The 22,649-nt window shown below is 51.3% G+C and overlaps 1 protein-coding gene across 5 annotated transcripts in view; it reads left to right on the forward strand.

The window, feature by feature from the left end:
• The window catches only part of LOC135243879 (RNA binding protein fox-1 homolog 3-like), an 83,307-nt gene that overhangs the window by 29,924 nt on the left and 30,734 nt on the right, over positions 1-22,649 (forward strand). For 2 of the 5 annotated variants that reach the window (XM_064315995.1, XM_064315994.1), the window contains one exon: positions 12,659-12,744. The exons of 1 other annotated variant lie outside the window; for it this stretch is intronic. Coding sequence is in view for 1 of the 4 variants with exons in the window: in XM_064315991.1 (XP_064172061.1) it covers positions 18,874-18,891 (18 nt within the window). In the remaining 3 variants the exon portion in view is untranslated. Of the gene's footprint in view, positions 1-3,664; positions 3,811-12,658; positions 12,745-18,831; positions 18,892-22,649 lie in introns of those variants that run through there. 2 more of the 5 variants (XM_064315993.1, XM_064315991.1) reach the window with 2 other exon arrangements.

Genomic DNA, 22,649 nt, shown 5'->3' on the forward strand with positions numbered 1-22,649 from the left:
TCGCGTCTCCTTGCGCCTCCTCCTCCTCCTCCTCATAAACTCTGCAGCTCCATGACAGCTGATCATTTCCCTGGTATTTATAACACAGGGGCCATGGCCTCTCTCTCTCTCTCTCTCTCCCCCCTCCCTCCCTCTCCCTCTCCCTCTTTCTCTCTCTCTCTCCTGTCCACCGATCTGCATCCTCTCCCTCCCTGCTCCCTTCCTGTCACTGTCAGGAAGCACAGACCTCTGTACTCTTCAAACCGGAGGATTATAGTCCACAGAGTTATTAAAGTGGTGTAATTACGGCTGGGGGGGGGGGAGAGAGAGAGAGAGAGGGGGGAGAGAGAGAGAGAGAGAGAGGGCAGGAGAGAGGTTCAGAGAGGGAGACAGAAAGAGAAAGAGGGGAGGGAGGGAGATTCAGAGAGAGAGAGAGAGAATGAGAGCGATAGGGAGGGAGAGAGAGGATGAAAAACAAAGAGAAAGAAACCGCTCACTACGGTAGTTCAGCTGTGGTCAGTGCAAACTTGATGTATCGCAGGACGGCGTAGGTGATGCTGACGCGTGGCGGTTGTAGAATGAACAGGTGGGAAGACAGGGCTGGGCTGACGTGTGCGTGTGTGCGTGTGTGCGTGTGTGCGTGTGTGCGTGTGCGTGTGCGTGTGCGTGTGCGTGTGCGTGTGCGTGTGCGTGTGTGTGTGTGTGTGTGTGTGTGTGTGTGTGTGTGTGTGTGTGTGTGTGTGTGTGTGTGTGTGTGTGTGTGTGTGTGTGTGTGTGTGCGTGTTTGTCCCTACACTTCTCACCTCAAGACTGCCAAATCGGAGGAGGTGTGGGCTGGGTTAGAACTTGCTTAGATGGAAAAAAAAAAAATTCTGCTGGAACAGGAGCTGGTAGCCCAACAGGGGGCAGTGTTCCCAAACAGAAGAGCACTGCCCCAGTGCAGGGACAGGGGGCGCTGTTCTCTGAACGGCTCTGTCCTTTGGGTGAGACGTGGAGCCGAGGTCGTGACCCGCTCTGGTCATTGATTATCCCATAGCACTTTCTGGGATGTTAGCCCCAGATGTCCCCAGCCCCGGTCCCAGAGAGCTGCAGGGTCTGCTGGGGTCCCCAGCCCTGGTCCCAGAGAGCTGCAGGGTCTGCTGGGGTCCCCAGCCCTGGTCCCAGAGAGCTGCAGGGTCTGCTGGTTTTTGTTGTTACTCTGCACTTAATTGATCAGGTAAAGTCGATTACACAGTTAACTCACCTCACCTGTTCTCTTGGGTCTGAGCTGGTTGCTGATATTAAGGTGAACACAAAAAAGCAGCCGACTCTGCACCTCTCCGGGACCAGGAATGAAGATCAGTGGGCTGCACCATCTCGCACAGCCCCGACCCACCACCCTCCCCACCCTCCCCCCCTCCTCACCCTCCCGACCCACCACCCTCCCCACCCTCCCGACCCATCACCCTCCCCACCCTCCCTCGCTCCCCACCCTCCCCACCCTCCCCACCACCCTCCCCCCTCCCCACCCTCCCGACCCTCCCCCCTCCCCACCCTCCCGACCCTCCCCCCTCCCCACCCTCCCCACCCTCCCGACCCTCCCCCCTCCCCACCCTCCCCACCCTCCCCACCACCCTACCACCCTCCCCCCCTCCCCACCCTCCCCACCCTCCCCACCCTCCTTACCCTCCCCACCCTCCCCACCCTATTACTGCAGCAGAGAACAGTCCCCAGCTGGCCTGTCTGTTTTAATGAGCAAAAAATGAAAATAATCACAACTTCTCTAGACTGATGTCAGATGTTTTCTCAGTTATGACACGAGCTTTTCAATATGATGTACGAGTTTGAGTGATAAAGAAAGTCTAGGTATTACAATGCCACATTGTGAACTGCGTTTGTCAAGGATGCGGTCATCTCAGGATAAAGAGAAGAGCATTTCCGTTACGAGGGTGTGTGTGTGTGTGCGCCTGCGCACGCAGGTGAGTGTGTGTGTGTGTGCTTGTGCAGGTGAGTGTGTGTTTGTATGTGTGTGTGTATGTGTGTGCTTGTGCAGGTGAGTGTGTGTGTGTGGGTGTGTGTGTGTGCCTGCACACGCAGGTGAGTGTGTGTATGTGTGCTTGTGCAGGTGAGTGTGCGTGCCTGCGTGCGTGCGTGTGTGTGTGTGCGCATCCGCGTATCTGAGTATGTGTGTGTGTCATTTTTCTGGCCTTGACAGGTAAATTGCTGTTTTGAATCCCACTTTGAATCTTTAATTCTGCCACTGCTGGCTTTGATGTAACACCTGTGTTGCCATGGGGCTATTAATTACCACCCTGAATCCGGCCCTTGGGTTAGACCCCTGCTTCAGCACATTCCACACCACCCCAACAGCCCCAGTCACAACTGTTGCCTGGCTGTTGTCTCTAATGTACTTTGTAAAAGGGTTAGAGCTTATGAAAGAGTTAGAACTTATGAAAGGGTTAGAGCTTATGAAAGGGTTAGAACTTATGAAAGGGTTAGAGCTTATGAAAGGGTTAGAGCTTATGAAAGGGTTAGGGCTTATGAAAGGGTTAGAGCTTATGAAAGGGTTAGAGCTTATGAAAGGGTTAAGGTTATGAAAGGGTTAGGGCTTGTGAAAGGGTTAGAGCTTATGAAAGGGTTGGGGCCTATGAAAGGGTTAGAGCTTATGAAAGGGTTAAGCTTAGTCAGTTATGAAAGGGTTGGGGCTTGTGAAAGGGTTAGAGCTTATGAAAGGGTTGGGGCCTATGAAAGGGTTAGAGCTTATGAAAGGGTTAGGGCTTATGAAAGGGTTAGGGTTTCATGCATGTATGTGTTTGCAGGGGTGAGTGTCGCTGAGTTGCTGGTCACCTGTGCCCCTGAAAGTGGTCCGTTTCTAAGGGAGATCTGCCGGGAGGAGGGCGGAAAAAATGTGCTTATCATGTGTAGTGCAACATGGCAACCAGTAGATGGTGCTAAAGCATTACTGAAAATGTAGTAAAACGTCACTGAATTCAGTTTGCATTCAGTGGATTCGGGCCATTGAAAAATGTTAATAACAATGTTCATACCGAATCGGTTCGTAATGCTGTGAGAGATTGGCTGTCCGTTGCATCATGTGAGGCCACCTGTCACTCGCTGGCGGAAACACTGGCGCGTGTACTCGTGGTAATAACTCAGGAGTCATGTTTAAATTTAAGAGAAACGGAGACGCTGTGGTTCAGGCTGTTATAAAAGGGGAAGTTGGTTGTTTTGTAGTTTGTGTTTACGCTCCACACTACATCCGCCCATCTCTGACCGACAGGTAGGGCACACCTGGCGGATGGCTGAGCGGACCGTCTCTGTCTCTAAGCTTTTAGCATCGGCTCCCTGTAGCTCAGCTCAGTCTGGCACAGAACACAGGGACAGCGCAGTCTGCACAGGGCTCTCCGCTGCAAACTGTGCTCCTCACAAACTGCTCTGCTCGGTGGCGTGAGAATGAGGCCAGTGGACTGGTATGAGCGTGTGTCTGTGCGCAGATATTTACAGGGTCCTAAAGGTGCTGTACTTCAGGGTTCTGGCTCTGTTTAAGCAGCACAGCTGCGTGATTTTCTTCTTATCCCCCCCCCGTCACGTTTGATCCATGACTCTATAAGCAATGCAAAAGGGGTGTTGGCCGTGGCCAAAAACAGGAGCTCCCAGTGCCAGTCTGCTTTTAAAAACGATCCAGCTGACTGTGTTTCCCCTGCAGCTCGCAGTTCTGCTGGAATCCCCAGACTAGCTTGCGGCATCGATCCTGGCAGGCCACAGACGCACACCCAGGAAGTCTCTCCTTCGGTCTGGAGCCGCAGCGAACCTGGGGAACTGCAGGCTGCGCTTCAGGATTAGCATTTTCTGGTGAACACAATATCATACTGAAAAACTGCTGAAACTGCGGGAGTTAATGTGTGAATCATCACGGCCAGTGACTGGCTCGACCTGGGGGGTGTTTTTTCCTTTATATATGCATCTTTTAGTTTTCTGTCGATGGAAATGTAATTGCTTCAAAAGTGATCAATGTAAAGCAAATTACCTTCATGCAGAATGCACAAGTGCAATATCTGTCTGCTTATTCAGTGCGTTCGTGTGCATCTTAAATCAAGGATTGTGTGTGTGTGTGTGTGTGTGTGTATCTGAGTATGTGTGTGTGCGTGCATCCGTGCTTGCGAGTGTGTGTGTGTGTGAGATCTTTTCTGCACGGGTATATTGTGTTTTGCTACAGTCTCTGTGTTTGTAAAGGGGGGAGAGGGGGGGAGAACGAGGGAGAGTGGAGAAGGGCAAGGGAGGAGAGGTGGGGAGACACAGAGGGAGGGGGAGGGTGGAGACACAGGGGCACGGGGGAGGGGAGGGAGAGGTGGGAGACACAGGGGCACGGGGGGCACAGAGACACAGAGACATGGGCCTAAATGACTACGTCTCTGTATCAAACGTGGGTGAAATAGGGCTGCTGTGGCTCAGGTTCTGTCTGAGCTGCTAAATCAATATAAACAGGTAAACAGTTTGTCCAGTTCATTTCAGTAATTGCTGAATGTGCCCAACTGTGTGTGAAGAAAATGATAATGATAATTATATTTCATTGTGGACAAATGCTGGTTCAGTCCTAGGTTGAATCCTGATTGGATCATTAATAGCAGATGATGACAAAGTCCCCTCCCCCAGGGACCAATCAGATCATCAGGATTATTTATTGACATCTAGAAATTTGTATTTATTGACATTGGTATTTTATTGGCCTTCAGACTGCCTTAAAAGGTCATATTGAATTTGTTATGAACCACCCCTCACCCTTCTGCTGAAATAACTGTCATTTCAGCCAGCAGTACACCGGCACATCCGCAATGTTTAGCCAACAGCATTTGCAGACAGTCAGTGGGATTGGCAGATAATTTATAATATAGTCAGTGTTAATTGGCCAATGGTGTTAAGGGTCGGTTAATGATTTGTTTATGGTATAATATAAAGTCAGTTGTGATTGGCTATCAGATATTGTGATCCTGAGTACACCTTGGTGGCCACACCCCCAGCACGTTGCCTAGTGTATGGTGCTTTAGCTCGGCCCAGCTGTACGTATAAACCTCCTGTGGCACGGTCTGCAGGGTCTTCAGATTCTAGCTTTGTCGTTCTCATCTATGCCCTGTGCAGAAGTCTAATAGCTTGCATGAAATGCAGTTACGTTTGAGTCCTTTGTGCTGTGATTTACGCTGGCCTGGGTCGCGTGTTTTGTAAGCCATGTTGCCTGGGAAATTTGACACGTTTTGCGTGGTGCTGCAAAGCAGGCTGGGCTTGGTGTGATTCGGATCTGCACAGCTTGGGTCGGCTCTGCGTAGCTCAGCAGGGATAGGTTGGGTTGGGCTAGGCTGGGCTTGGCTTGGCTGCACTCTCTAGTCTTTAAATATAGCAATCGTTATGTTGCCTAACACCAATGTTCTAAGGCTACAACTGATGTTCTAAGACTAAGATTGAAGTGCTAAGCCTAACACTGATGCCCTCCACTCTGGATAAGAACATCTACTCTGTGAATGTACGTCTGACTTTCTGAATACCGAGTTCTTGTTTTGTATTCAAGCTGCATTTTCAAAACTATAATTTGGTTCAAATGTGGTCCACATACATAACGTGGGCAGCTGTATTCACATGCAGGAGTCCCAGCAGTACATGAGCACTGTACCATAGTTTATAAAAATGTTTTTTTACATTCCTTTCCAGACATAATTTCTCTAATGTACGAGGCTTTATGTATGAATACATCTAAATATTTGGGGTGGCTTCTTTCATCCCGAGCACCAACCACTGAAATTCGGTGCTTATTTGTTGTATTATTATAGATGTTTTTTTTAAATCTGTCATCATTTATTATTTTAGGCTTACAGAACTTCTTTTATGCTTTTAACATGGTGGTGTGGTATGAACTTTAATCAAAAGATTCTCAAAATGCATTTTCATTACATTGCATTTTATTTAAACACCGGTCAGATGAAGTAAAATCCTGTCATAATGCAGCGGCTATCCCTATCCCCGAACGTCAGGTCTGGTTCACACCGTGAAGCTTTGGCTAAGTTTTAAGGCTGCGTCGGTAAAGCGATGGCTAGGTCTTAAGCCAGATGTGGAACACATGAACATATGCTTGTTGTTCCGCGTGTAAAGGAATTTTGCGGGAACGCAATCTGGCAACCCACGAAGAGGCTGTGGCGGCGGCAAACTGTGGCATTACGTACGACAGCTCAATTAATCTCAGAGTCCCACCGGAGGCGGCTAATGCGTTTAGCGCTGAGAGCCGTCAGAACGAACCGCGGAGCGGCCCGGAGGTGCTCCTGCCGGAGAACTCAGGGCGAGAGCGGGCGGTGTGAGGGAAGAGGGGTGGTATGTAGTCTACAGAAGAGCAGTTTTTATAAACGGAACCGCTACGCACGGCACCTAATGTAAATTCATATATAGACAGAACAGCTACGCATAGAAAATTGCGTGAGGGAGCAGTGTTTATAAAAAGAACCGTCACACACAGCAACTTATAGCACGAGGGAGTCGTATTTATAGACTGAATGGTAAATATGTTGAAAGAATTTATTTGGAAAAACACGGTTAAAAAAAATGCTGCAATGTTGAAATTCACTCACATTTTACACAACCTCGCCACTGTTTTTTTTTTTTTTGCAGAACCTTCGCACGATGCTAGATAATGTTTATGGCCCTTTCCTCTAGGAAGTGAAACTACTTCAGCAATTTCAAATACGACCCATCTGAGTGCATCACCCTGTATGCAAAGTGTGTATATGTGTGTATTTGCCTAAATGAGAGAGTTTTTCGACAGCAGTTTCCTCTCTAATGCCCGCTGGAGTCCTCTGCAGACTCCGTTATCAGAGAAACAGCATGTTTTTACCGCTGCCATTTCCTGTGTGGCGTTTTGAGCTGTCGGGGGTGCAGTGAATATGTCGACTCGGAATCAGTCAAAGTCCGGAGGGGGGAGGGAGGGGTGCACGGGTCGCCGACTGCCACGGCTGATGTGTTCGTCTTAATGACTTTTGAAAGGTCAGGGTGTGGGTGAAAGAAAAAAAAAAAAAGCGACAGGTCGTTAAAGCTGAAGTGCCAAAGGCGCTCCCGCTATCCGGTCCACATTCCCGCGCGTGCGGCGTCAGCTCCGCCGTCGTCATAGAGACACTTGGGGAGTGAGCTGTCCGCGGTGCTGAACTCAGCCTCGAGCCAGCAACAGCAATTACACATGAGTTTAGAGTGTTAGCCGAAACGAGAGAGGCCACGATAGCACCACGCGGCAGCGCAATTATAAACCCCAGTGCTTACTGCTGTTGCTTGCACGTTTTATGCCAGCGCAGCTCGTAATTTGTTCACCTGAACGTGAAGTTAATTTAATATGAAACGGCATTTTTAGATGCCTCCCGTATTGGTTTGTTAAGTGCCTCTTGGCAACGGAGACTCGTTTGGCGGTTGGAAGGGTGAGATGTGTCCTTAGTTCCCACCTGCTGTGAGGCCGCTGAGCCCTGTTCAGTCATGCGCAGTGGACCCTTTTAACACTTCTGTTTATCTGAAGCAAGATTACTGCTGTTCTGCTTTTGAAAGTCACACATCCCATTTCTACAGATATGTCTAAATTTAGGGCAACTGATGCTTCCCCGGTTATTAATGTTGATGCATGGTAAGGTGTAAAATAAAAAGAAAGTATGAAATAGGCCCATATTTGACAACTTGATTCGAAATTTACGGTGCATATTGCAAAAATCTCAGTGCAGATTAGGAAACTATTTCTATTGTCTTGCCAGCCCTATAGTATCGGATGACTCTGTCTCTCATACAGCTATTCCCTTCCCTGTGGAGTGCTTCTTTGTGTTTGTTTGTTTGCATGTGAGAGTATATGTGCGTGCGTGTGAGTATGTGTGTGTGTGCTTGTGTGTCTGCATGTATATGTATGAGCAGGAATACATGTAGGCATGGATGTTAATGCATTTGTGCTTATGTGTATAAAGTTGGCAGTATGCATGCAGATGTCTGTGTTTCAATGTACACATATTTGGATGCTGTTTAAAACCTTAGTGCGCATATAAAAGCCTCTGCTGGGACTCAGCAGACCCTGTGGGAGTGCCGTCCCACTGCTGAGAGGGTGTGTACTGCCCCCCTCCTGTGGGCTGAGAGGGTGTGTACCCTAACCCCCTCCTGTGGGCTGAGAGGGTGTGTACTGTCCCCCTCCTGTGGGCTGAGAGGGTGTGTACCGTCCCCCTCCTGTGGGCTGAGAGGGTGTGTACCGTCCCCCTCCTGTGGGCTGAGAGGGTGTGCCCCTCCCCCTCCTGTGGGCTGAGAGGGTGTGTACCGTCCCCCTCCTGTGGGCTGAGAGGGTGTGTACCGCCCCCTCCTGTGGGCTGAGAGGGTGTGTACCGCCCCCTCCTGTGGGCTGAGAGGGTGTGTACCCGTCCCCCTGTGGGCTGAGAGGGTGTGTACCGCCCCCTCCTGTGGGCTGAGAGGGTGTGTACCGCCCCCCTCCTGTGGGCTGAGAGGGTGTGTACCGCCCCCTCCTGTGGGCTGAGAGGGTGTGTACCCTAACCCCCTCCTGTGGGCTGAGAGGGTGTGTACTGTCCCCCTCCTGTGGGCTGAGAGGGTGTGTACCGTCCCCCTCCTGTGGGCTGAGAGGGTGTGTACCGTCCCCCTCCTGTGGGCTGAGAGGGTGTGCCCCTCCCCTCTCTGTGGGCTGAGAGGGTGTGTACCGTCCCCCTCCTGTGGGCTGAGAGGGTGTGTACCGCCCCCCTCCTGTGGGCTGAGAGGGTGTGTACCGCCCCCCTCCTGTGGGCTGAGAGGGTGTGTACCCGTCCCCCTGTGGGCTGAGAGGGTGTGTACCGCCCCCTCCTGTGGGCTGAGAGGGTGTGTACCGCCCCCCTCCTGTGGGCTGAGAGGGTGTGTACCGCCCCCCTCCTGTGGGCTGAGAGGGTGTGTACCCTAACCCCTCCTGTGGGCTGAGAGGGTGCGCACCCGTCCCCCTCCTGTGGGCTGTTGTTGTGATCCAATCACAGGCTGATTAAACGCTCACTAATGCTGTCAGAGCCGTGGCATACGGACGCAGTAAAATCACTTACGGATAAAACGCTTAATTAGCAGAAAGCGCAACGGCTGAAATCTCCTCTAATTATTTATTTGCTTAGCCGACGCTTTCGTCCGACGGCTGCGCTTCCACGTTTGCGCACTGCTCAGGGATGCAGCTGCTCGTGTTGGCAGAGGGAATAATTCAGCCGAAAAGGAGGAGATCGCTCGTTTCCCGAGCTGCGACTCCGCCCGCGTGGAGCGTCCCCCCTGCCCTGGCTCCTCTCGCTGTGATGCCAGATAAGGGAAGAATCCAGGATCCAATCCCCAGTCGCTTCAGACCAGAGACTGTAAAACGGGCCAAAGGCTGTAATTCTGCTTGACGGTTCAGAGATGGATTGTGGGTAATGGCGATGTGATAACAGTGCCGTCCTGTTTAGGGAATGAGTCTGCACTTCACGTGCTCCAGAGCACATAACTGGGGATGAGTTTTGGACCTGTGAGCCATCCAGTCACAGACGCGGACCGCATTTAAGGCACCCTGTTCTTTGAGTGCAGTGCCACGCTAAGCTGCCGTTCTGCGCTGCTGATTGGACAAGAGATGATGACTACGACGATGATGAGTCATATTAGAATTCCTGTCCCATTGTGTTCTTCCTCTTGATGTCTTGGAGTGCTTGGCAAACATAAAACATCAGAATAAGCCCAGCGGTGGTGTAGGGCGCTTCAGCGGTGGTGTAGGGCGCTCCAGCGGTGGTGTAGGGCCCTTCAGCGGTGGTGTAGGGCACTTCAGTGATGGTGTAGGGCACTTCAGCGGTGGTGTAGGGCACTTCAGTGATGGTGTAGGGAGCTCCAGCGGTGGTGTAGGGCCCTTCAGTGATGGTGTAGGGCGCTTCAGTAGTGGTGTAGGGCCCTTCAGCTTCCATTTTCTTATGGAGATGTTGATGTCTATGGAGTTTGTGATCTACAGTAATGTGATAGAGGAAGTGATCTACAGTAGAATGACAGAGGAGGTGATCTACAGTGGTATGATGGAGGAGGTGATCTACAGTGGTATGATGGAGGGGGTGATCTACAGTAATGTGATAGAGGGGGTGATCTACAGTAGAATGACAGAGGAGGTGATCTACAGTGGTATGATGGAGCAGGTGATCTACAGTAATGTGATAGAGGGGGTGATCTACAGTAGAATGACAGAGGAGGTGATCTACAGTGGTATGATGGAGCAGGTGATCTACAGTAATGTGATAGACGCGCTCTCCTGCTCTTATTGCTGTCACAGTGAGGAAATACAGAGCTCCCCCTAAACAGAGAATCAAAGGCTCAACCTGGCAGCTTTATCACTGCAGGAACCGCTGCTCATAACAAATGCCATCGTTTGTGCATTTCATATTTTGACAGACGCCGATATTGAGTTTTGCAAGGGTGGTTGACTCTACAGTATGATTGATGCATGGGCTTTTTTTTATTTTTTATTTTTGCAAATGGTTATGTAAGTCCTGCTGGACAGAGTCCAAGAAGAGTGGGTTTTAAACTGCCTGCTCTGCAGGCCTGGGTGTGTGTGTGTGTGTGAAGCTCTGTGTGTGAAGCTCTGTGTTGTGTTCCCAGTGTGTGTGTGTGTGTGTGTGAGTGTGTGTGAAGCTCTGTGTTGTGTTCCCAGTGTGTGTGTGTGTGTGTGTGTGTGTGTGTGAAGCTCTGTGTTGTGTTCCCAGTGTGTGTGTGTGTGTGTGTGAGTGTGTGTGAAGCTCTGTGTTGCGTTCACAGTGTGTGTGTATGAGTGTGTGTGTGTGTGAGAGAGTGTGTGTGTGTGTGTGTGTGTGAGTGTGAGTGTGTGTGTGTGTGAGAGAGTGTGTGTGTGTGTGTGTGTGTGAGTGTGAGTGTGTGTGAAGCTCTGTGTTGTGTTCCAGTGTGTGTGTATGAGTGTGTTGTGTGTGAGAGAGTGTGTGTGTGTGTGTGTGTGGTGTGTGTGTGTGTGTGTGCGTGCGAAGCTCTGTGTTGTGTTCCCAGTGTGTGTGTGTGTGTGTGTGTGTGTGTGTGAAGCTCTGTGTTGTGTTCCCAGTGTGTGTGTATGAGTGTGTGTGTGTGAGAGTGTGTGTGTGTGTGTGTGTGTCTGTGCGTGTGTGCGTGTGTGTGAAGCTCTGTGTTGTGTTCCCAGTGTGTGTGTATGAGTGTGTGTGTGTGTGAGTGAGTCTGTGTGTGTGCCTTGCTTCCTGCTCATGTGATCAGTTCACAGGAGGACACTGCTGTGCGTTTGGAGCTGCCTGTAAGGGCTCAGTTTGTCTGAGGATTCGATGGTGGGGCTCACAAAGCACGTTAACTGTGAAAAAGGGTCTCCTTTTTACACTGCCTCCGCCAGCCATATTAGACAAGTGAAGTCTATTTTTATGTCTGTTGACTCTACAGTAGCAGTTATGAGTTTCTGGGTCAGTTTTGAGAAAGTACATACATGAGGACGTGAATAAAATGTGCATATTAAACTGCAAGCTCATCTGCTATAAAATAGCTTGTATATATATCTTGGCATCCAAGGGAGATTCATTCACACAGGCTCACGTACACAAACAGGCACGGTCATGTGTGCAGACAGGCAGCCAGTGCAGCTCCTGGGCTCCCAGGTGGACGTCCATGTGTCCTGAATATCCACACGCAGTCAGAAAGGAGTAAACACACACACACACACGCACTCGTGCAGCTGAAGCAGTGAGTTTGGCACACACACACACACACTCCTGCGCAGCTGAAGCTGTGAGTCTGGCACACACACACACACACACAAACACACACACACGCACTCCCGCGCAGCTAAAGCTGTGAGTCCAACACACACACACACACACGCACTCGTGCAGCTGAAGCTGTGAGTCTCACACACACACACACACACACTCCTGCGCAGCTGAAGCTGTGAGTCTGGTGCACACACACACACACAAACACACACACACACGCACTCGTGCAGCTGAAGCTGTGAGTCTCACACACACACACACACACACGCGCGCCTGGGGAGGGGGGACTTGGAACTCCCAGCTATCCTTGTCTGCAGGGGCATTTTCAGGAACGCCAAATCTTTACGCCAACCTTTCAAAATGGTGGCGGGACTTAACTGATCATCCGTCGACCCGAACACCCAGCAGCACAGTCATACCCTAGCGCCCAGCAGCACAGTCATACCCTAGCGCCCAGCAGCACAGTCATACCCTAGCGCCCAGCAGCACAGTCATACCCTAGCGCCCAGCAGCACAGTCATACCCTAGCGCCCAGCAGCACAGTCATACCCTAGCGCCCAGCAGCACAGTCATACCCTAGCGCCCAGCAGCACAACCAGCGTGTGTGTGTGAGGCTCTTTGTTGCGTTCCCAGTGTGTGTGTGTGAAGCTCTGTGTTGTGTACCCAGTGTGTGTGTGTGTGTGTGTGTGTGAGGCTCTTTGTTGTGTACCCAGTGCATGTGTGTGTGTGTGTGTGTGTGTGTGTGTGTGTGTGAGGCTCTGTGTTGTGTACCCAGTGTGTGTGTGTGCGTGTGTGTGAGGCTCTGTGTTGTGTACCCTGTGTGTGTGTGTGTGTGAGTGTGTGTGTGAGGCTCTGTGTTGTGTACCCAGTGCTTATGTGTTGTGTGGGGTGTGTGAGGCTCTGTGTTGTGTACCCAGTGTGTGTGTGTCCTGAATATTGCTCTCTTCTCTTCTGCTTAGGAAGTGCATCTTTGCCTTCAAAAACTTCAAGAGTCGCTGAGTGACTGACAGCATAGCACTGAGGAGAGCCCATCGTGAGCAGGCAGGTGAGAGCAGCCTGGTTTTTATGCGCTGTTTACCTGTCCTGAGCTGTTTACCTGTAGAGCTGTTTACCTGTGCTGAGCTGTTTATCTGTCCTGAGCTGTTTACCTGTAGAGCTGTTTACTTGTCCTGAGCTGTTTACCTGTGCTGAGCTGTTTACCTGTAGAGCTGTTTACCTGTACTGAGCTGTTTACCTGTAGAACTATTTGGCTGTGCTGAGCTGTTTGGCTGTGGGGAGGGGAGGGAAGGAGAGGGGGGTTGGGGGTTGGGGTGGGTTGGGTTGAAGCCTCCTCTGAAATGCCGGTGATACATGCATACAGAATATGCAGAAGTGCATTGTGAAGAATCCAAACCCCTTCCCAAAATACAGATGCACTAGAGAACCTGAACAGTAATCCCACCCCCACCCCCACCCCCACCCCCACCCCCCCTTCCCACTCTTTGTCAGCAGGTGTGTTGGTCGTGTCTGTCGGGGGGGGTGGGGATGGAGGGGTGGGGGGATTGTGGGGAAACGGCTTTGTCCCTCAGTGATGTTCTCCCAGTAGTGTGAGTCAGAGCCTCTGAACTGTGGCTGGCCCTGCTTGTTTATGTCGCTGTTCTGACTACGGCGTGCCTTCTCTGAGTCCCCACGCTGAGGGAGAGATTTGCGTTCAGAATCCGGAATATACAGTAAGGCTGAACATCAGCACCTTTACATACAGTATTTTACTCTTTTTTTTTTCTTCTCCAAACCGCAACTCTCTAGGGCTGCCTGGAGCGCTGAGCTTCAGCAGGGTACCATTGGCATTCTGGGTAAATGTAGCAGTGAAAGAAAGAAAGAGAGAGAGAGAGAGAAAGGGAAGAAAGGATGGCTGGGCGCAGAGTATTCATCTTCCTCCCTGTTCCTCCTCTCTTCCCTCTCTCTCGCCCTTCACTGGGGGGCAGAGAGCTGTGGAGGGGGCAGGGGGAGGTCACGTTACGTTTAATTAAAAACCTCACATTCTTCACTTCTCTTCTGCTCTTTAAATCCCCCGAATGCCCCGCACCTCTGGCCTCTGGCCTCTGAGTTATTCATGAGCGGGGGACGGGATCGACTGACTCCGCACGTTTGGAAAAAGCCCAAAAAGAAGAGTCCCACGTCTGCTCTGCACCCCTGACTGCAGCCCTGTACCTGTGACTGCAGCCCTGTACCTGTGACTGCAGCCCTGTAGCTGTGAATGCAGCCCTGTAGCTGTGACTGCAGCCCTGTACCTGTGACTGCAGCTCTGTAGCTGTGAATGCAGCCCTGTACCTGTGAATGCAGCCCTGTACCTGTGAATGCAGCCCTGTACCTGTGAATGCAGCCCTGTACCTGTGAATGCAGCCCTGTACCTGTGACTGCAGCCCTGTACCTGTGTACAAGAGGACACAGCCAGTAAGAGTGAGCAGGAGAGTATAGACCTTCAGCAGACGCTCTTCTCCAGAGCGACTTGCACATCTCACACGTGTCTGTTTATACCGCTGAATGTGAGCTGTAGCGGCTGTCTGACTAACCTGCTGAAGCGCTCTACCTGCGAGTCCCCCGTCCGGATCCCTGCAGGGCACGTGTGCGTACCTGTGTGCATGCTCTCACCTTCACTGAGACGGAGCTACAGCACGTCCACCAATCACGGCACAGTTCTGGTGCGCTGATGCTGATCAGGGGGGTGATGACATCACTGTAGAACGTCATAGCATTGATGGTCATTATGAGGTCATGTTGCCGTGACATCATTCAGTCAGACCCAAACGCAGTGGAATTGTAGTTAACGCACTCTTAGTGTGCAGTACAGGAGAGCTTAGTGTGCAGTACAGTAGAGCTCTCTTAGTGTTCAGTACAGGAGAGTTCTCTCAGTGTGCAGTACAGTAGAGCTCTCTTAGTGTTCAGTACAGGAGAGCTCTCTTACTGTGCAGTACAGGAGAGCTCTCTTAGTGTGCAGTACAGTAGAGCTCTCTTAGTGTGCAGTACAGGAGAGCTCTCTTAGTGTGCAGTACAGGAGAGCTCTCTTAGTGTGCAGTACAGGAGAGCTCTCTTAGTGTGCAGTACAGTAGAGCTCTCTTAGTGTGCAGTACAGTAGAGCTCTCTTAGTGTTCAGTACAGGAGAGCTCTCTTAGTGTGCAGTACAGTAGAGCTCTCTTAGTGTGCAGTACAGGAGAGCTCTCTTAGTGTGCAGTACAGTAGAGCTCTCTTAGTGTGCAGTACAGGAGAGCTCTCTTAGTGTGCAGTACAGGAGAGCTCTCTTAGTGTTCAGTACAGTAGAGCTCTCTTAGTGTGCAGTACAGTAGAGCTCTCTTAGTGTGCAGTACAGGAGAGCTCTCAGTGTGCAGTACAGGAGAGCTCTCTTAGTGTGCAGTACAGGAGAGCTCTCTTAGTGTGCAGTACAGTAGAGCTCTCTTAGTGTGCAGTACAGTAGAGCTCTCTTAGTGTGCAGTACAGTAGAGCTCTCTTAGTGTGCAGTACAGTAGAGCTCTCTTAGTGTGCAGTACAGTAGAGCTCTCTTAGTGTGCAGTACAGTAGAGCTCTCTTAGTGTGCAGTACAGGAGAGCTCTCTTAGTGTGCAGTACAGGAGAGCTCTCAGTGTGCAGTACAGTAGAGCTCTCTTAGTGTTCAGTACAGTAGAGCTCTCTTAGTGTGCAGTACAGTAGAGCTCTCTTAGTGTGCAGTACAGTAGAGCTCTCTTAGTGTGCAGTACAGGAGAGCTGTCTTAGTGTTCAGTACAGTAGAGCTCTCAGTGTGCAGTACAGTAGAGCTCTCTTAGTGTGCAGTACAGTAGAGCTCTCTTAGTGTGCAGTACAGTAGAGCTCTCTTAGTGTGCAGTACAGTAGAGCTCTCTCAGTGTGCAGTACAGTAGAGCTCTCTTAGTGTGCAGTACAGGAGAGCTCTCTCAGTGTGCAGTACAGGAGAGCTCTCTCAGTGTGCAGTACAGGAGAGCTTAGTGTGCAGTACAGTAGAGCTCTCTTACTGTGCAGTACAGGAGAGCTCTCTTAGTGTTCAGTACAGTAGAGCTCTCTTAGTGTGCAGTACAGTAGAGCTCTCTTAGTGTGCAGTACAGGAGAGCTCTCAGTGTGCAGTACAGGAGAGCTCTCTTAGTGTGCAGTACAGTAGAGCTCTCTTACTGTGCAGTACAGTAGAGCTCTCTTAGTGTGCAGTACAGGAGAGCTTTCTTAGTGTTCAGTACAGTAGAGCTCTCTTAGTGTGCAGTACAGTACAGCTCTCTTAGTGTACAGTACAGTACAGCTCTCTTAGTGTGCAGTACAGGAGAGCTTTCTTAGTGTGCAGTACAGTAGAGCTCTCTTAGTGTGCAGTACAGTAGAGCTCTCTTAGTGTGCAGTACAGGAGAGCTCTCTTAGTGTGCAGTACAGGAGAGCTCTCTTAGTGTGCAGTACAGTAGAGCTCTCAGTGTGCAGTACAGTAGAGCTCTCTTAGTGTGCAGTACAGGAGAGCTCTCTTAGTGTGCAGTACAGGAGAGCTCTCTTAGTGTGCAGTACAGTAGAGCTCTCAGTGTGCAGTACAGTAGAGCTCTCTTAGTGTGCAGTACAGTAGAGCTCTCTTAGTGTGCAGTACAGTAGAGCTCTCTTAGTGTGCAGTACAGTACAGCTCTCTTAGTGTGCAGTACAGTAGAGCTTAGTGTGCAGTACAGTACAGCTCTCTTAGTGTGCAGTACAGTAGAGCTCTCTTAGTGTTCAGTACAGGACAGTTCTCTCAGTGTACAGTACAGGAGAGCTCTCTCAGTGTGCAGTACAGTAGAGCTCTCTTAGTGTGCAGTACAGGAGAGCTCTCTTAGTGTGCAGTACAGGAGAGCTCTCTTAGTGTTCAGTACAGGAGAGCTCTCTTAGTGTGCAGTACAGGAGAGCTCTCTTAGTGTGCAGTACAGGAGAGCTCTCTTAGTGTGCAGTACAGTAGAGCTCTCTTAGTGTTCAGTACAGTAGAGCTCTCTTAGTGTGCAGTACAGTAGAGCTCTCTTAGTGTGCAGTACAGTAGAGCTCTCTTAGTGTGCAGTACAGGAGAGCTCTCTTAGTGTGCAGTACAGGAGAGCTCTCTTAGTGTGCAGTACAGTAGAGCTCTCTTAGTGTGCAGTACAGGAGAGCTCTCTTAGTGTGCAGTACAGTAGAGCTCTCTTAGTGTTCAGTACAGTAGAGCTCTCTTAGTGTGCAGTACAGGAGAGCTCTCTTAGTGTGCAGTACAGGAGAGCTCTCTTAGTGTTCAGTACAGGAGAGCTCTCTTAGTGTTCAGTACAGGAGAGCTCTCTTAGTGTGCAGTACAGGAGAGCTCAGCCTGTCAGGAGAAGGACCAACGGCCCCAGTTGCAGCTACAGATCAGCCTGTCATAACATCACTGTTATTATTTCATTTGTTTATTTATTATAGTTTTCAATCTGTTTTATTGGCAATATTTACTGTATTAAGTATTTCCTGCCAATAAAGCATTTTGGAATTGGACAGAGACAGACAGACCGATATAAAGGGACAGGCAGACAGAGAGGCAGAGAGACAGAGAGGCAGAGAGACAGAGAGACAGAGAGACAGAGAGGCAGAGAGACAGAGAGGCAGAGAGGCAGAGAGGCAGAGGGAGATGAAGCTGCTCCTGTTCGTCTCCTGCTGTATTTTCTCTTCTCCGGCGCCTGGTTTCCCTCTCAGCCCCCCTCCCTCCCTCTCTCCCTCCCTCTGTCTCTCTCTCTCTCTCTTTCTCTCTCTCCCCCCCTCCCTTCCCCTCTCTCTCTCTCTCTCTCGCACGTAGTGCCTCAGACCCGGAGCTCTCTGCCACGCCCCTCTCCCAGGGCGCGTCTGTGGGACCCGGGGCCCCTCTGCACACTGCACAGCTCCAGCGCTAACGCAGCTACAGCGCTAACGCTGCTTCAGCGCCAGCACTGCTTTAGCGCTAACGCTACTCCAGCGCTAACGCTACTGCAGCGCTAACACTGCTCCAGCGCTAATGCTACTCCAGCGCTAACGCTACTGCAGTGCTAACGCTATTCCTGCCCTAATGTGACTCCAGCGCTAATGTGACTCCAGCGCTAATGCAGCTCCAGCGCTAACGCTGCTTCAGCGCTAACGCTGCTTCAGCGCCAGCACTGCTTTAGCGCTAACGCTACTGCAGCGCTAACACTGCTCCAGCGCTAATGCTACTCCAGCGCTAACGCTACTGCAGTGCTAACGCTATTCCTGCGCTAACGCTACTGCAGTGCTAACGCTATTCCTGCGCTAATGCTACTCCAGCGCTAATGCTGCTCCAGTGCTAATGTGACTCCAGCGCTAATGCAGCTCCAGCGCTCAGCGCTAATGTGACTCCAGCGCTAATGTGACTCGAGCGCTAATGTGACTCCAGCGCTAACGCAGCTACAGCGCTCAGCGCTAATGTGACTCCAGCGCTAATGTGACTCGAGCGCTAACGCAGCTACAGCGCTCAGCGCTAATGTGACTCGAGCGCTAACGCAGCTACAGCGCTGAGCGCTAACGTGACTCCAGCGCTGAGCGCTAATGTGACTCCAGCGCTCAGCGCTAACGTGACTCCAGCGCTCAGCGCTAACGTGACTCCAGCGCTCAGCGCTAACGTGACTCCAGCGCTAACGCTGCAGGCTGCTGTCAGCTCTAGAGCTGCTCTGAATGATTTAGGCTTCAGGGGAGAGAGAGAGAGAGAGGGGGGAGAGAGAAGAGAGAGGTGGAGAGAGAGAGGGAGGAGGAGGGAGAAACTGGAAACTGAGGGAGGAGGAGGAGGAGGGAGAGAGAGAGACATAGGGAGAGGGGGAACAGGGATTGACTGAGAGGGAGAGAGAGAGAGAAAGACGTATAGAGGGAAGAGGGAAGGAAAGAGAAAGAGAGGAGCGTGAGTGTTAGAGTGCTAGAGGGATAGGAACGCCTGATCAGAGAGCACAGCAGTGTCCGTGTCTCTCCTCCTGTCTCTCTGGGACTGAAGAAGGGAAGTTCGTGAGAGCCTGAGGCCAGGAGAGAGAAGCGAGGGAACAAGCGGAGGGATAAAACAGAGCTCAGCGGACAGAGCGCAGGGGAGGAACGAGAACTCTAGAGTCTCCTCAGCGGCCGGACTTTCGGACTGCCCCCCCCCCCCTCCGTACCCCACCCCTCCCTCTCCCCCCCTCCCCCTTCCTCCCACGCACACCCTCCTCTGTCCTCTGTCCGAAATGATGATGTACTTTTGGGTGAGTACCACAGGGGCATGTCTTGGGGACTGGCCAAATGCTGCTGTGATTCTGCTTGTTTGATTTTCTCTCGGTCCAGCGTCCGGTCCGGCGTCCAGTCTGGCGTCCGGTCCGGCGTTCGGGCCGCCCGCTGCGTTTCGCTCCAGGAGTTTGTGTTCTGTTGCCGGGCGGAGGGAGAGTTTTCGGCGTACTGGATACCCGCGGTGCGGTCGCTCTGCATCGTTCCCGCCCGCGTGGGCTGCAGCTCAGCGCTGCTCTTCCCTCTCTTAGGGGAGGAGACGTTAGCGGTGTGGAGCAGAAGTTTGCACTGCGGCGCTGGGAAACTTCCCTGTTAAACAATCTTTAACTTTAAAAAACAAAGCGCTGGAGATGTTTGCTGGGGGAGGATGGTTGTTCTGTAGCACACTGAGTAGATAAACTTAATGAGCTTACCCAGCCTTAATGCAGTGAAGTTTCTCCTCAGGTATTTGTTGAGCCTACTGTACTAAAGGCCCATTAAAGTGAGATGGATTCTCTAATATACTGTGGCTTGGGCAGCGAGAGGGAACACAGCCTTGTGCGCTTGTGATTACAGATTACGAAATTCTGGGGGGGGTAAACTTCTGCTGAGTGCGCTACTTGACCATTAAAGGGACGGCCCCCCGTGCCCTCGGATGCCCGCGCAGGGGGATGCCCACGCAGGGGACTGGCAGGAGTTTCTCACGCTGCCGTAACATGCGACTAACGAGATTTGCCGTTTTGTTGGAATGGAGGCCGTCGTCTGTGTGCAACAGGCCTCTGTGAAAGAGACGGCTTTCTGTGAGAGAGAAGCTTCTGTGAGAGAAAAGATTAAAAAGAATATCACGGTATCTCTTCACTTAGCAGATGCTTATATCAAGGGCGGCTGACTCATTTTAGACATGACACATTTACTGTTTGCTGTGCGATGTTTACATATTACCCTCTGACTGTGTATGGCTGGATTCTTGCACATTGCTCACCTATGCAGCACTGTTGCCGCGGGATACTGCTGTGTGTTTACTCACACAGCTCCGGGTGTCAGGGCTGTGCCCCATCCAGGATTGAAACCTGCAACCTTTTGGTCATAAAATGTTCGGTTTTCCTTCCCCAACTCTGCACCGGAAATGAGATAGGAGTACAGTGTGGTGGACAGGAAGAGGAGGAGGAGGAGGACCGGTCTGGTCTGAACTCACTTCTTGCGGGTTTGTCTTGATTGACAGGTATGTGGGATTGCATTTAGCAGTGATGACATCACAGCCATTCTGTAAGTTCAGAGGAAAAAAGCAGTGGACAGGAGAGAGATTGGAGAACAAACTGTTTCTGCCCCCTCCTGGGACTCTGAGTGTGTGGGGGAAATGAGAAGTAAGGGGGTTCATTCTGGAGCAGAGGCATGTCCTCAAATCTCCGGGTCTGTTCATCTGGGGTCTGGAGCGGGGGGGGCTGAGCAGTCTTATCTGAAAACGGAAGAGGAGTCAGCGGAATCCTCCTTTTTGCTAAAGTGCCGTTGTTTTAGTGCAGCTGTGTTTCAGACGCGGGCCGTACCTCTGATATTAACCCCTGCTGGTGACGCTGGGGGGGCGGTGGGGTGGGGGCAGGGGGGGGTTCCCTGCTGTTCTGGCCGGGTTCCCTCCCCGGGTCGATCTGGCTTTGGAACCCGTCCTCGTTCTAATCCCTCGCCCCCTTCCTGATGTGCACGGCTGCAGGACTGCAGGGTGCTGTGAGATCCTGACTGGAAGGCGCTTCATAGTCAGTGTTCTCACAGAGGAGATGATGCTGGTGCAGACTGTGGTGGTGCTGGGGGTGATAATGATTATTATTATTTCTGTTAGCAGATTTACTGGTACTGATGTATCTGCTGATGAGTTGGATAGACGGTTTGATTTGATAACAAACCCTGATTCATGTGTGAGCCATACTCAAACATCCTCCACTGGGAGTCACCCTGCCTGTCTGTCTGGCTGCCTGCCTGTCTGTCTGTCTGTCTGCCTGCCTGCCTGCCTGCCTGTCTGTCTGTCTGTCTCCCTGCCTGCCTGTTTGTCTCCCTGTCTGCCTGTCTGTCTGTCTGTCTGTCTGTCTGTCTGTCTGCCTGTCTGCCTGTCTGTCTGCCTGCCTGTCTGCCTGTCTGTCTGCCTGCCTGCCTGCCTGTCTGTCTGTCTGAGCGTTTGCGCAGGTTATGTTCTCCTGCAGTCTGCCCCAGTGACAGGCAGTTAAGCTCCTGTTCCGCTGACCTTTCATCGCCAGGGTGTACAGCGTGCGGGCGTGTGTGTTAGCGTGTGCGGTGTACATACATACAGGCTGTGTTTATGTCTGTAATAACGACCCCCCTGTCGACCCCCCCAGGCTCGGGCTTTGTGCCCCACGCGGTTCAGTGTCGCCGCCGCCTGGGTGCCGATGGAAGGAGCACCCGAGCGTTTGGGCGTGGCGAGCGTTTGGGCGTGGCGAGCGTTTGGGCGTGGCGAGCGTTTGGGCGTGGCGAGCGTTTGGGCGTGGCGGTAGCGTTTGGGCGTGGCGAGCGCGGGAGAGCGGCTCCCCGTCACGCGTCCCGCTGAGGCGCTCGAGCGTTGCTGCGGTGACGGCGGGTGACAGTGTTCAGTGTTAAATCGACTTTTGCGGAATGCATGCGGTCCCTACTGGAGTTGAATTAACTCTATTAGAGTTGAATTAACACTGGACATGTCACTGTGCGTGTTCACTTCGATCGCTGGGTGTCGTAGTATCGACGAGAAACCGGGTAAAATGTTGGTGAAGACATTTTTTCACATGCAAATCTCATCACCAATAATACAATTTAGTGACAGTTATGGTAGGCAAAATATTGATTGCTCTCTCAATTATGCAAATAGCCTGCTGTTGTTCTGTGAGCAGCGTTGTCAGGGGACGCTTCTGATGACTTTCCTTTTAAAGACAGAGATTGACTCTAAATCCTGTGCATGAGAGAGGCAAAAAATGCAGAATTTATTGCTCAATCAGGCAGGAATGTAATCTGTTCCTGTTGACATTCTCTCTCTCTAATTATTTGTAATTACATTGGCAGTGCCTCTGCATATTCTTACTGTATTAATAAACCAAGATAAAGAATAATGATGTGACAGAAGAGGAGCATGCTTAACTCTGTGAAGAATGTGTGTTATACCATATCGGCCATGGGGGGTAATACTGGAAACACAAACGTGCTGCTCTGAAGCAGAACTGTTTGGTCTTCTGGGCTGTTCTTGGGTTTGTCTTCATAAAAACTATCACGTGTAATATTTTTCCTGGGATATGAGCAGTTAATTAACCCTGTGAAGAGTAGGTTTTTTTCTTTTTGGAATGTTTTATTTCTAAATTCTAAGTCGGTGTTCTAGAACTCAGCAGCAGTGATTGTGACATCAGCATTGGAATGTCCAGTTGGGAGCATTCTGATGATTGGTATTTGTGATCTTACAGCTTGAGAGGTCGCGTTTTTCAGATGTCCCTGGTCCTGAGAGTTATAAGCGGTGAGGAGAAGCCAGTCTCTGCTCAGCTGTCAGGGATGAGGGGTGCGAGGCGAAGGCGGTGAGCAGAGCTGACCTCTGTGAACGCGCTCATGCCCACTCGCACACCTACGCGCTCAACGGGACCAGCTGGCCCGAAATATCCCTCCAAATGGCGGTCAATATTTGAGTGTTTACTCAGTGCGATTTCCTCCCGCAGAGTATGCTGCCAGTTCCCCGCGCTCCCTCTGACCGCACATGACTGCAACCCCCCCAGCCCCCGCCCCGCTCCGGCCCTCACCCTCC

The sequence above is a fragment of the Anguilla rostrata genome, chromosome 17 (genome assembly GCF_018555375.3).
Source record: "Anguilla rostrata isolate EN2019 chromosome 17, ASM1855537v3, whole genome shotgun sequence".
NCBI classification, from domain to species: Eukaryota; Metazoa; Chordata; class Actinopteri; order Anguilliformes; family Anguillidae; genus Anguilla; species Anguilla rostrata.